This window comes from Pocillopora verrucosa, chromosome 8, assembly GCF_036669915.1.
Source record: "Pocillopora verrucosa isolate sample1 chromosome 8, ASM3666991v2, whole genome shotgun sequence".
Lineage (NCBI taxonomy): Eukaryota > Metazoa > Cnidaria > Anthozoa > Scleractinia > Pocilloporidae > Pocillopora > Pocillopora verrucosa.
The window spans coordinates 17747027-17761875 of NC_089319.1; the positions used below are offsets into that span (position 1 = coordinate 17747027).

General features: G+C 37.3%; 1 protein-coding gene across 1 annotated transcript; it reads right to left on the reverse strand.

Moving 5' to 3' along the window:
• Positions 1 to 936: 936 nt before the first annotated feature.
• LOC131795480 (very long chain fatty acid elongase 4) lies at positions 937 to 14847 on the reverse strand. The gene is made up of 9 exons (XM_059113062.2): positions 14708 to 14847; positions 7518 to 7601; positions 7176 to 7363; positions 6958 to 7044; positions 6529 to 6585; positions 5659 to 5764; positions 5242 to 5250; positions 5017 to 5144; positions 937 to 1967 (listed from the first exon to the last, which is right to left on the reverse strand). Exons 2-9 carry the CDS (start codon positions 7573 to 7575, stop codon positions 1779 to 1781), a joined length of 822 nt encoding a protein of 273 aa, XP_058969045.2. The 5' UTR covers positions 7576 to 7601; positions 14708 to 14847; the 3' UTR covers positions 937 to 1778.
• Positions 14848 to 14849: the final 2 nt, after the last annotated feature.

Below are 14849 nucleotides of genomic sequence, written 5' to 3' on the forward strand. Positions count from 1 at the left end.
TCCTCCCGTGAGCTAACAGAGAAAATGACGTTACTGAGAAATTACGGATACCTTGATTCGAGGAGAAGTGTTCCGAGCGTATTATTTTAATTAAATTTTTTTTTAACTCCTTTTGCATAACAGCAGTATTTTACTGCTGCAATACGATGATAAAAAGTTCGAAATCTATTCATGGTATTGAAGGCCTACGAATACCAAGATTTGATCGTTTATTTTGTTGTTTTTGTTTACTTGTCGTTGTTTTCTTGGATTCCCACAGTCATTTTTGATAATCATTAAAGATTTTAATGAGTTTCGTCAATCAAATGCTCAGTTTTACAACTCAGTTTTTTTTCATTTTTCCCCCGATATTAAGAATTTAAGAATTACTAGCATTCATTTTTCATCGACTTTATCTTGAATGGCTAATAAAAAAAAGCATTTTAACTCATGAAGATCTGATTCTTTATTCTTTCATCTTGCATTTGCATATTTATTTTAAAAAAGTTATGAGAAATTTGGTGTTGGATCACAATAATTTCTACCTGAAAAGTTTGAGTATTCTCATTACTTGTTGCTGAATAATGTATGGATGTTGTAGGGAGAGGTTACATGTTCATCAAATCCAAAAATTGGTGTTGGAAAAGTGCACAATGGTTTAATTAAGATTGAAAAGTTCAAACACGCTACCAATTTTATTATCGAAAGAAGTGTTTTCAGTATAACTTACAGAGCCACTACTGTTAAGAGGTTACCAAAAGAAAACAAAAAAATTGTATTCAATGAAACGAACGATAGGTTTAAAACAAATTCAGTTTTAACAATTAGTGCTCTGACGAAGAACTACCGCTCGAGACGTCAGCTTGAAAGACTCTTTACGGTGGCCAATTTACACCATCAACTCAGTTGATTAAACCAAATATTTTGCAATACCTCCCCACTGACGCAGCACCACAGTTTCTTTAGAAACCTTCCCTCTTTATTCAATGGTTTCAACTTCATACACTTCTAACAATCGGCTTTTAGAACTAACGCAAGCAAAAACGACAAAAAATTCAGAAAATATTGGTCGTTTCCTGCAATTGGATAGGCCGGTTTTCTGCATGTTATTCCGGTAATAGAAGTTTCAAGGTAAAAAGAAAGAAAAAAAGAGAAACGTTTTTATATCGGGGCTTCGTACTTTTTTTTTTTTGCAAACATCAAACTTATCGTAAATTAATTTTACATACACCTTGCGATCCGAAAAAACACGAATATCGTTTACACTGTATGGAAGTACAATAAATGTGTAACTACGTACTTATTGACTGAGTTAAGGGGTCGAACGGGAAAATATTTTCCTCATGGTCATGACGTACGGTCCGAGCGCAGCCAGGTTCGTGCGTCATGACCGAGAGCCAATTATTTAAGCTCGCATCTGCCTGGGTTGTATGGTTTTGTACGGCCCTGCTTAACGGCACCACCACGTACGGCCCTCTTGCGAGGATTTTTTAACGAAATTTTTTTATTAAAGGCACGTGCGAGGCTGTACGGGTCGCATAATAAAATATTTTATGTAAAAGATATCATTCTTTGTTCATTCATAGGGTTTTCTACTGCTACGACTTCAAAAATGTAAAATGGTTTGCCCAAAACAAATTCTGTCTTTCTTCCATTCAGTTTCCCTGATAATTATTCTTCAACTTTGTCAACCCATCACCGTTAAATAAGAAATTAAATATCCAAAATTTACATACAAAAATAATTAATTTGAGTCACATTTGCTCGTCCATTCCGGTATCCAGTCACGCCAGTCCAGTCTACGCTTTCTTTTTGCCGCTCTCTTTATTACTCCTATTTTGCAGGTAGGTTTTTATGTAAAAGTTGGTGAACAATCCCATCATAATGAAGGTGTAAAACACCATGACCCATTTCGCCCAAGTTGGATATTTACAACCGTGGTCCAGCAAGGAAAAAAAGCCAGACACTATGACCACGGCGAATTGCGTCTAAAAATAAGAATGAGACAAACAGGCCATCACTACACGAAACTTATTGCACACATTTCTATTGAAATCACGACGGCTAATCAGAACAAAGGAAAGTATCACAAGGGAACAATAAAAGCTCCTGATTGGCCGAGTGTCTAGCACAAGATTGCAAGGTCAATCACAAAACTCTGCAAAGCAAACAGTTGGAACAAATTATGTCCAATTGAAAAAAACTCCGAGGAACAATCCTGTTTTGTGGAAAATTGTGAAATCTCAAATGTGTTATACCCCTTCATTTTGAACAATATGGCCAAATAAGGAGACTTGCAACTTAGTTTGAGAGTTGAAATTACTATGAGAATTTCCCCCACGGGTATTAAATAACCTAGCAAACAAGAGCAGCAAAAAGGAAGCAAACAATATTGGCCTCAGAGGTTCGAAGCCTTTCCATTTCACAGAAGTATTCCAGTTGTTAACGACTACCCAAGGACAATGTACCGATTATAGAATCTTCAATAATTTACATAGTTTTAGATTATGAAAAACGTTAAGCTGATGAAATCATGTTGGGCAGTTGTGACTCAAAATAAAATTGGCATATTCCGCTCCTATTAACAAAATAGAGCTTGCTATCATGGCATTGTTCGTATACTGAAAAAAGAAAGACACTGTAACTTTCAAGTATTTCACTGCCAAAGCATATTATCAGTTACTTTTCAGTACCTCACTCTCCTAGGAAACTACTAGTATTAGTACAATTTTTTACAAGTATGGAGTTTCGCTGCACGCGATGCAGGCTCCGCTGTTAATTTTGGATTTCTTTCTACATCAAGAGAACGTTCTATGAAGTCACATCAGCTGACTGACATATCTACCTGAAAAAGTTGTTACAAATAGCTCCTACAGAATACCTACATAACTAAATAGCAACAAGTCCAGAGAACTTTTCCCGAAAACTTCCACACATAAACCTGTACGGGATTCGCCTTGATATAAAGCAGCGCTATAACGCTAAAGCATTCACAGAGTGGCGTCACCTTGAGTTTCGAGAAATCATGAGATTACTATTTTGAGAGAAAAATAAATCTATGTATACTGTTTCCAAATTTTTTTTCCCAGACTGATATGTTATTATGTAATAGGAAATATAAAGCAGCGCAAACACACAGTAAACGCTATGCATTGCGTATCTCCAATGGTCACAGGTTTGTCGAGGCGAATTCCTTGAGTTATGATTAAAAAAAAAAGTAAATCCCACGATTCTGATCCAAAGTATGCACAACAAGACTTCCTTCTCTAAGAGCTCTAGACTGAGAAACTAAACATACATCGTATTCACAGATAATGACGTTAGCGTCTCGCTCACTATCCTCATAAACCTAAAAACTTAACATGAAAAGAGTGCTGCTTGTCGATAAAAACAAGTTCCGTTTAGCATACCTGTACTTGTCGAGAAATTCCAACACCATCCCAAAGACGACTCAGAAAGTTACATCAAATGATCTGATTAATGGATTACCTTTGTCGAGAGTATCATATTTCACCGAGGTATTTATGATGTTATCACTTGTATTAAAAGTTTTTTTTTTTAATCAAAAAGCCGCAATACCCTGGTATAAAGTTAAAGTTAATTTAAAACGTGAATGAGTTAATAAGAGACCAGTCAAGGGACCGATAATGTTAGAGTTTTATTAAACTTTACATTAATCACTAATTCCAGTTAACTTATTCTAAGTAAAAACCCCACGAGTCTTTCTTAACAATTTTTACGGCTTCTTCACACTTGTGAGATAAGCAGAAGTTTTTTTTGAGGAGTTCAAGAATTTTTTGTGCCTAACTTCTGGCAAAGCGACGTAATATTCGATACTCACGCAGGTAGCGCAGAATAAAGGTTAACCATGTTTTGTACTTTTATCCTTAATTAATTAGGGATAATCGCTAGCAAGTTCTGATCCCATGTAGCTGTGCATGCCAGGGCCTTTTGAAGATCATCCTCTGCTGTTGTTGATATATTGTAGACTGAAGTTTTTGCATATGAAGTTGGAAAATAATTGACAAAAAATAATGAACTTAAACCGCGTGGCTAAGTTAGGCCTCTCTCCCCTGAGGATTAATTTCACTGATCAGACGCGCCAGGGAAGAAAATCAACTCCGCTTTTGAGGTTGGCTCCTACTCCTGCGCATCGCACAAGTGTTAACAAGACCGTCGACGGTTATTCCACTGGTCATATTAAAGCAATCAGTAAACAGTTATAGCTTAACCTGTTAACTTCCCAGATCTGATTGTTAATTCTCTCCCCTTTAGCTGCTACAAATTTCCTTGCAAATTAGTCACAATAATTTGGTGTTAGAACAAGGTTAAAACTTGACATAAGTATTGAGCATTTGCTGAAAATTATGTGGACGTTTAAGAGAGAGGTTACATGTTAATCGCTTCTGGGAGTTAAAGGGTTAACGAGATTCCTAGCCAAGAACAGCTGCTCAAAACACTTCAAGGAGACCGGCTACACCACGGTAGGTAAACCCGCCTTTTGGTTCTTGCATGAAAGGGGATGTTGTAAGATGTAGAGGTTAAACAATTAAAGTAATCCCACTATTTGGTAGTCAAATGGAGAGAATAAATTCTCAAGACAATTGCTAAATTGGTTTTTAACCATTTCTGACAAAGTTATCCATCGGATACCAGTCCATGAAAAAAGTAAAGAGAGAATTTGTTCTATGTGTTCAATATCGCACACGATTGGTTGTTGCTTCGCACGCCCGAATGATGACCAATAAGAGACGTCGTACAGTCCTCCGGGGATTGACGCCATCAATTTGATTTTAACATGTCAAATCACAGGCCTTCTATGAACGCACCATGCAGTGTCATGCGCACAATTTAAGGCCCAAGCTCACACAACCGGCTTTGCGTACTTTTCCTTTGTTTGCAGAGTCTTGATTGGCTTATCATTTAATTCCCTCGTGATAATTCTCCACCAATCGAAATTTACCCCATGCATTCAGAGTGACAGTGGACTACGCCTACTTATAACAACGAGTTCTAAGTCGAAACAAATTTACTTACCAGTTGAAGCTTGGTAATGTAACGCTTCCACCAAAGGTAAGGCCGCATTTGAGGACCGATCGCAGACAGACCATAATAAGCATACATGATCACGTGAACAAAGCTATTGCATGTAGCACCGAAGTAAGCTAGGAAGAAGAGAAATATCACGTTGGTGAACTTGTTATAAACACAGACAGTTTTGGGTAAAACGATTCAGGATTCAAAGAAAGAAAGTATACTTACAGACACCACCTGGAAAAAAAAGGGAAAAATAGAAAAAGTCAGTTTGAACAAACTTTCAAAGAAACTCAAAGTTTAAAGGCTACCATGAATAGTTTTCCAAAAAAAATTCCCATGTCATGTTATCAATGTTGTTCTTGTTGTCGTTGTGTTGTTCTTGAAGGACATTCAAAGTCAATTTTCCTTTCATTGAAATTGTTGAGGCAGCCTTTTAATCAACTTCTTCAATGTAATTAAGTTCCTTCCAAGATTGTACAGCTCTACTTTGCCCACTCTGCAAGCATTTTCTCTTGAACTTCACGATGAAAACTAATTGAAGTAATTTGTATTTCCACAAATGAGAGCATCTCACACTCAAACACAAAAAGGTAAAACGTCCTACCAATATACACTCAAGAACTGCCCCCTCCTTATACTTACCGGGTACCCATTTACACACCATCCACCAGAGCACACACATGCTGGCGTGGTGATATACGTGCAGGAATGACACTTGGTTGTTCTTCTTGCGGAGAATAAAGAAAAACTGCAAATAAAAATACAAAATTGTTATCCTTCCCACGATTCAGTGCGGACGAACACCACACTACACTTACCTAGGTAATTCCCTCCGCACAGAAACTGAATAATTGGCTGTCAGATGTGAAACATTACCAGAAAGTTATTGCAGTTGCGCAAGATCAATTGGGAAAACTTAGGCATGATACGACACGGCTTTTGAACGCATTGGGTTAAAATTCTTTCACTTTTAAGTATAATTCTTCGAGATTAGTAATAAACCAAAACAGGGGTTAGGTGGTCACGTAAAGTGGCGTCACCGTCTGAACCAATAAAATTACAAACTGAGACCAGTAACGACTTGTTACAGCGACCTTCTTCTCATTGGCCGTCGTTATCACGTCAAGCAGTCATGAAGGGAACACCGAGGAAGACGTAGATTGAAAAAGAAATCTATATTTTGCGTCAGAACTTCGCGAATCGCTGCATGTTTTTACCGTCTCTTATGGCAACACACCTCAACTTTAGCATAATGTTGGTGAGTAGCGCTGAGTCAAACTGGTAACTTAAATAGCTTGCCGACAGGATTTTCTGTTCTCAGACCACACAAATTTTGGTGATTCCACTTAATGATGAACAAAGTTTTAAAACGCACGTACTGAGCTACTATTTAGCCTATTAGATCTTTTGTTTTGCAACGTCCTCGTCGCCGTCTTTGTGATAGTTTGCTTAAGGTCCTTCCCTTTAGATCAATTCAAGACACAGGATCATAACTGCCCACTGCACACTTACAGTGTCAAAATACTCCACAAACTTTGACATCCAATATACATAGCAAACTCGAGCCAGCTGGGAAGAAGAAAGAGAGAATAAAATAGTTAGAGACAAGTTCTCTCTGACTCTTCCGCTTCGTACCACTTCAATTACACGATTTTTTCTGGGAACTCGCTATGCACGGATGAATCTTTTGCTCTTCTTCATCCTTTTAAACCTCACCATCTTCTCCCGTCCACTTAGAGGCTCGTTAAGGTGCTACCTATAATTTACCAGCACAAATTACTGCATTTGATCTTGCGTCCTGGTAACATGTTGTTCCAAACACAGTGTTCTCCCTTAATTGATGCACGACAGGTAAACGAAAATTTCAAATAGCCAAAGCAATCCTTTTACCTGTTAAATTTTCAAGAATTCTAAGCAATTTTAGATTATTAAATCACCTACCCGGTTTTGTCTTGCATCGTCACGTACGTAAGGCACAGCATCACAGAGAAGATTGAAATTGGGTATATCCATAACAGCGGCGATGAACTGCAGATTAAAACAAGCAAGAGGTGTCAGGTACAATACGTCTTTTGAGAGACACTTCCTAAAATGGTGACTTAAATCGACATAGTGTACCATACCATGAAATACACCACCTAGCAAGATCAATAACTCACTTCATACATCATCCATCCGGACAGAAGCACAAGTGCGAAGTTGTAAACTACGAGAATTTCTCGTAGTTCGTAGGCCTTCCTATTCTCCATCACTTTGGGTCCGACCTTCACGATGAACAGGTACATCGCCACTAGAGCGATGGTTGGCCAAGGTGTGGCTACAAGTGGCCATTCCTCAGTTTTTGGGTCTGAAATGAAAACCGTTGATGTCAATATTAAGGTAGAGAGGTTAGTGGGACGATAGTGAAGTAGGAAGGTAGGTAGTGAGAAGCTGGGTGGTGCCATTGGTAGATGGAGGGTGCAGGGAACTAAGCAGGAAGCCAAGGAGTCAATAATACTTACCACCGTTACCAATGGCCCAGTGGTAGTAATCTACAAGACGTTGAGTGGTGGTCGTCATCGTTCCTATCAGCCTTCTTTATTCACCTGTGAAGATCATGATCACAATCAAGTAACTGAATAACAAATTTGTTTGCATTATTGTCAGAAAACCGTGTAAATTGAATATACTGATAATTCAGGGCGTGAAATTGCGCCTAATACAGGCGCCAATGCGACTAAATTTTTCACTTTGGCGACCAAATCCTGAAAGTTAGTCGCCAAATTGGCGACTAGAACGTTTCATTAAAACCTTACCAAGAGATATAGAGAATTTTAAAAAATTGCAAAGATAAATCCGCAGCAAACTTCCTCGTTAAGTTTGTTTCCAAAACGTAGCACATGCATCTCGATCGATAACTAGACGCCATTTTTGATTTAGATAAGCCTGAACGTTGTATATCATCCATCCTAGTGTCCACTTTGTAGCACGTTAAAGATCTTTTCCCTAACTTAATTTTGGAGGGCCTATCTAGAACGCTGACAGCGTAAAGAAAGATTTTGTTTGTCTTTGAAAATGGCGACCAACTTTTTTTGAATTGGCTACCACTTTGAAGAATTTAGGAGCCAAGTGGCTATCAGAAAAAAAAGTTAATTTCACGCCCTGTGATACATTACAACAAATATAGCGCCTCGTTTCTACTCAGTTACATAAAAAGAAAACACACGCGTGCAGTGAGGAGAAAACAATTGTAACGATTGCGTGACACGAGCGCCGAAGGTGACATGAATAGTTGTCACGTAATTTTGCGATAAGCCCCAATCAACATTCAGTTAAGAAACGATTTCTTTGTACCTGGAGGAAAAACCTCGCAGTTTCTGAAGAATTCAACTTGAGGATTGCAAAAATACCCTTTAAAGTTAATTGCTTTCGTAACTTGTACGAGAGTTCGTATTCCACAAACTATTCCTTAAATATCACATTACAGCAAAATAAGTTAGGGGAAAAAGGAAATTGTGCAATATCAGAGAACGCATTCCAAGAAGGGTCCAAATTTTCAACTGCACGTTTAGAAGCAAATATTTGGCATTTAGGTTAAGAGTAAATATGAAAGAACTATTTTAGGCAGCGGAAAATGAATTTGTTATAAAACTTATTTCCAATTAAATTATGACAAATTTAATGTCCAAACAAGTCGAGCATATATTTTTCCAAACAAAACGAATCACTTTATGATCTGCCTGTTATACATAAATCGTGGATAGATTCTTGCTAAAATTTAATCGGAGAAAATTCTGTTACTTCTGATGTTTACAGTATTTTCTTTCTCATTAAAATTTACCACACCCAAATTTTATAAGACTTTTTTAGAAACAGAAAGCGAAAGTACGGGCAATTGAAACAAAAAGAAAAAGTTGCGAGTCACACAGTCGCGACACTAAACTTGGAAAAGTAAAGTTTTTCGTAGTTACACAATTTACGCGACATTTTACAAAATCTTACCAAAACCCAATTAAAATTTCTTGCGGGATTACATGGTAAACATACATTCATGATCCACCAAAGTAACGACACTGTTTACCTTGTATCCACGCGTGAACTGAGCGCTGAAGCAAATTAAATCTTCAACAAGGCGCGGTGTTGTCGGAGAAATTTCTCCGCTTGAGCACAGCGTCTTACAATTCGGTTTCTAGTACAGTACTACCACTACTACTACTAATAAAAAAACTAGATACCCGCTTTTCTCGCAGATAATTTGTAAGCAAACAGTACTTGTGTATTTCGCTGGTTGTCACACAGGGAGCAAAAACGCATGCCAAGCTTCAACGATTCAAACCAAGTTTGTTTACACCTATGGGCCAATAAGAGAGAAAGCTGGTGCAGGTGTTTTTGGTTTCAGTTGAATAATTTGTCGGGGCCTTATAGCAACAAACGCCGCAGCGTTGGAAACTTCAGACGCAATTAAACGCGTCCGAATTATACAGTTTAACCCTCTCTGTATTTCATCGATATCATCAAGGATCGTTTTGCAAAAGTGGTAAATGGAATAATATCAATTCTTCTACCGTCTATCCAAAGCGATTTTTTCCTCATTCAAAAAAATAATAAAATAGCGGAGAAAGTGACCTAAGAATTCAAGTTCTATCAGTGTAACGCAGCCTCTAATAAATCTCTAACTGCCGTCTGTCTGGCTTGTAAGCAGGCTCTCGTGTTTCAAAAGAAAAAAAGAAACATAGGTTTCAAAATTTATATGGCGCGAATAACCCGGATTTATCAAATTAAAGAATGATTTATTGTGAAATGACCGAAGACAGGCTTGATTTAAGAACGATCAGAAATTGCAACTCAATGAAGGGTGATTGAGATTTGAACCCAACACTTCTGAAATAATGATCTTTTTTAAAAGAATGATTTCCAAAATCTGGCTGAGTAATTCTATGTCTCTTTTTAGCAAACAGGGCAAACTTACAATTACCTTGAGAAGGCAAAAAACCCTAACAACAAGCACGTCAAACGAATTAAAATGAGTAACTATTCCAGCTTCAAGCCATGCATTGTGTTTGTGTTATATCCTTAGCAAGACACTTAAGACTGTGCTCACATTACAAGGTGGGGTAACTCAATGGATTAGCAGCCAACTCAGGACAATGTTGGCCTGAAAGTGATTCCTTAGCAAGGAAAACACCCCAAGATTCACCCTGCAGGAACAGGTTACCCGAATCAATCCTCTTAGTTTCCTTCCTACCTACATGGTCATGGTGATTTCCAGTCAAAGGATCAGAATTCTGTTAACCCTTTTCCTACTTAGAGTGACTAGCATCTAATTTCTCCTTACAATATCACCCTCAAATCACTCATGAAAGTCACAATCAACAATTCAAGGGGCTCTTGATTGTTTAAACAATTCTCCTAATCAGCACCTAGATAAATGTATCGAGAACAGTATGGAGAATATGCATACTGATGTTTGGGTGTAAAGGGTTAAAAAAAGGGCTAATAAAGGGTTGCCTTCTCGAGATAGAGATTTTTCAAGCCTTTCAGATTAGGCACAAGTATTTTGTTGAAAAAGACAAAAAAAAAACAAACAAAGAAGATGAAATAAATAATAGAATCTATATAGCCTGTGATGCAGGTGTCTTATAAGGGCAAGTTTATATTTTTTAAGCTTGCACTGGGCGTGAAATTAACTTTTTTTTTCTGATAGCCACTTGGCTCCTAAATTCTTCAAAGTGGTAGCCAATTCAAAAAAAAGTTGGTCGCCATTTTCAAAGACAAACAAAATCTTTCTTTACGCTGTCAGCGTTCTAGATAGACCCTCTAAAATTAGGTTAGGGAAAAGATCTTTAACGTGCTACAAAGTGGACACTAGGATGTATGATATACAACCTTCAGGCTCATCTAAATCCAAGATGGCGTCTAGTTATCGATCGAGATGCATGTGCTACGTTTTGGAAACAAACTTAACGAGGAAGTTCGCCGCGGATTTATCTTTGCAAATTTATTTAATTCACTATATCTCTTGGTAAGGTTATGATGAAACGTTGTAGTCGCCAATTTGGCGACTAACTTTCAGGATTTGGTCGCCAAAGTGAAAAATTTAGTCGCATTGGCGCCTGTATTAGGCGCAATTTCACGCCCTGATTGTACTCATTTATCCAGTTAACTGTGTTTCACCATTTAACTCCCACAAGTGAGTAAAATATAACTTCTTCCTACAACATCCATACACTGTTCAGCAAACAGGTAATAAGAATACCCAAACTTGTTAGGTATAAGCTGTGAGCTTGATCTAACATTAAATTCTTGTAACTTGTTTACAAGGAAGTGTGTAGCAGCTAGGGAGGAGAAATAACAATCTAATCTTAGGAGTTAAAGGGTTAAGTTGACAGTGGAGGAAGTAACTGGAAAAGAAAAGGAGTAATTTTAACAGTTCCCTCTCTCTCTCCTTTTGACCATCACTCACCCCCTTAAAACAAAGGCAGGCTAAAATTTATCAGGTGCCATTTTTTCTCTTCAAAGGGAAGACATACCACAATGGATTTTTTTCTTCAGTTGTTTCATCATTATTTTAAGTCACTATCAACTGTAGAATCAAGCTGTGAATTTAAAATTGTAACATTTTGACTGCAATGCTGCTACCCTGCAGACCAACATGTTTTGCTTGTTCACACTTCAATTTCTCTTACAGCTGTCATTTATTCTCTTTCCCTATTAATAATATACATGGAAAAATTACTCAGTTCTGATTGGTGAAGATAAATGCAGTTTTCAGGTAATTCAGTGCAGAAGAGAGTTAATTCAGTGCAGAAGAGGGTTAATTCAGTGCAAAGAAAGAAAGAAATCAGACATTCTGATTGGTCAATAATCAAAGAAACTCACAGATAGCCAATAAAATGCGAGCCTTGGATGTCACAACAAAATTGAAAATTTGATAATTTGCGAGCGAAACAATGGCCGGCATTTTAAGTAGGCTTTCTTTGCCACCACAGCTGAAAAACAGCTTAAACAATGAAAACACTGTAAAAAGCACTGCTTTTTGGTTGTCGGTTTGGAAAAAGTGGTGTTTAGAGAAGGGAATTGCCGAGGAAATAAAAAATTACGAGCCAACCCAGCTTAACACTTTGCTTGAGCGATCCAACACCAGAATTAAAAACAAACATGGTTAAGCCTCGGAAACGACGATTCCATTTCATCGAAAGTGATTAGGATACAGACTGAACAATTCCTTGAACTGTTTAGCCTGACTTTGAACTTTTTTGCAGAAGATATTTTTTTGTGATGATATCATTGCATAATTTATTATTGTTTTGATTGTACGCAGTTGTTTTGACCGAACACACGGTTTGAATAAATTATTTTAGCACTTGATGTGCGCTTTGCTTATATTTAATTATGGTAAGCCATCTCGTATTTTTCCATGTATATTATTAACACATAATCACATGATTTTTCTCGTGCAATTTGGAATAAATAAACACTTGTTAATTTTTTCAAAGACCACAAATTGCACTGGCCCTATAGGCTCGTGCAATTTTGTTAGTCTTTAAAAAAATTTACTCATGCTTATTTATTCCAAATTGCACTCGAAATCATGTGATTACCTATACAAATACATTTTATTTTCCCAGCCATTTTCCTCAGGATGCCAATTCTTGATCCTTTAAGTCCCACTAGTGACCGAGAGAGAATTTCCCCTCACACTATCAGTACAATATATAGCAGACAAGTTATGAGAATAGAAAAAATATCAATTTGGGGATTATTGGTCGATCCAGTTCCAAATTCTCCACACTAACATCACATAAATTGTATGGCAGACAGTCAGGAGAATTACTAATGAAATCTTGGGAGTGAAAGGGTTAAAGCCTTGCCAGTTTCCACTAACTCATCTAATCACACTGCCTAGCCTTTTACAAGAACAAGGCAAAAAAACATTTTAACCAAGAAACCTGCTAAAGTATGGTATTCAGTTGCACATGCAACAACTGGAACTCACTTCATAGTATAAAAGTCCAAATGATGTATTTTGGACCTAACTCTGAGAAGATTTTGAATATTTTGCCTGACCCCTGGACTGCACCACCACACCATAATGCAGGACCCACCACCTACTAAGTGCTTTTCCTGTCTTAGTACCACTGCATGGTTATTTGCCAATTTCTACAACATTTGTGTACCTTGATCTGAGTGTAATTAACCTCAAAAAAAAAAAAAACAGCAATGCTAAGGTCCACATATTTTTAAACCTTTACAAAGTACTTTGCTTGAAATGTTTTTCGTCTCTAGTAGATTTTGGGCTTTGAGAATATCATCTCCTTAGCATATAACCTTTCTCAATAACACTTGTCACCACTTGAAAATTATAATCATGAAATCAAGGACTGGTGTTGCATTCAAGCATTTAGATATCATTATTTTTTCATAAAACCTTTAAAACAAACATCTTTCATAAATTTAAATACATGTGTATGTACACCCATGTACAGATGTTATGTTGAATAATACTTCAAAATATTCTAATCACTTGGATGTGTTGTCCATTGATCTGGTGAGTGGAAAATGAAATTGGATTTTCACATGTTTTTAATATCCACAAACACAGACAACTCTTGTGCAAACTGAGACAACTCTTGTGCAAACTGAGACAAAACGTTCTGTATGATTACATGATTAATGTAAGCAAATGAATATTACCTATGATGTGTCATACTAGTGTCATGTGTAGAGCTTCAAGACCCCCTTTACGAAATTTTTTCCAAAATTAGCTCAGTTTTTAGCATGCCGATATATGCTTTTCCTGTTTTTTAAAACCTGTTGTGACACATGAATCAAAATTACCCTTCGGTGTCCCAATAATTCTGGTGACAAATCATCGCAACATACATTTAACATTATTTAGTATCACACAGATTTGAATAATGCTACTCGTTTCAAACAGTCTTCTCTTCTGTTCTATGTTTACGATCACAGGAAATTTAAGGTGTAGACGTTAGCCTTGAGATAGACACGTGGGAACACAATCACAACCGGTACATGTGATCTGTATTTTCATCATTGGTAACATTCTAAATTTGTCTCTCTAGAAAATCCATGTTTTTGAGCGTCAACCGTTAAAAAGGCTCATGTAATACACAAATTTGTAAGGATCTGCTAGAAGAGACTGATTCTACTTAAGAATAAAGTTAGTTCTCTTCTACATGTACATCTGTTCTAACAGTCGCTCTACTGTTTACATTCAATTGAAGAGTCAAATCACTTACTTTATTACTCTCGATTGCTAGACTTCCAGTCAAATTTTGTAAAACAGTGACCACAGAAATGCGAAATTGAACCGGCTAAGGAGATCGCATTCAAGTGATTTTACATAACGAAATCACAAGGCCGGGACACAAAAGCGATGAACAGAAGTGTAACCTTGAATGACCTTAATTATAGTTGCGTAACACCATTCCATGCGTGCTCCTCATGGATGGAAATTCGTTAAAGGAAATTTTCAACCGAACGCGGCGCGCTTAATACTTTGAACAGAAAGTTAGCTCCGTTTACTATGCATGATGCGTAGTTCTCTACAGCCATGTAAACGGAAATCAGGCGAGACGATAAGTATGAAATTACACGAAAGGGTACCAAGTTAATAGGAACGTCTATCCAATTCCAGAAGCCTCTAAACACTTTTTCAGCCCCTATTTCTACTAATGAAACCTCGGCTTACCTCTATGCAGCTTCGGGTTGAAAATATATTCTGGAGGCTACCTCTCCACCACCTCTCGGAAAATTATGTGAGTGATAGGCAAGAGAGAGCAGGTTTTGTTATAATAACAAATGGCTGGTAGAGCTCGGCTTAATAGGCATAA

Excerpts from the sequence above, each read along its gene's own strand:
- LOC131795480 (XM_059113062.2), bottom strand. The coding sequence starts at position 7,575 with ATGACGACCACCACTCAACGTCTTGTAGATTACTACCACTGGGCCATT. Across the intron at positions 7,045-7,175 it reads CCGGATGGATGATGTATGAA|TTCATCGCCGCTGTTATGGA; the intron begins GTGAGTTATTGA and ends TTTAATCTGCAG. Across the intron at positions 1,968-5,016 it reads ACATTACCAAGCTTCAACTG|ACGCAATTCGCCGTGGTCAT; the intron begins GTAAGTAAATTT and ends TCTTATTTTTAG.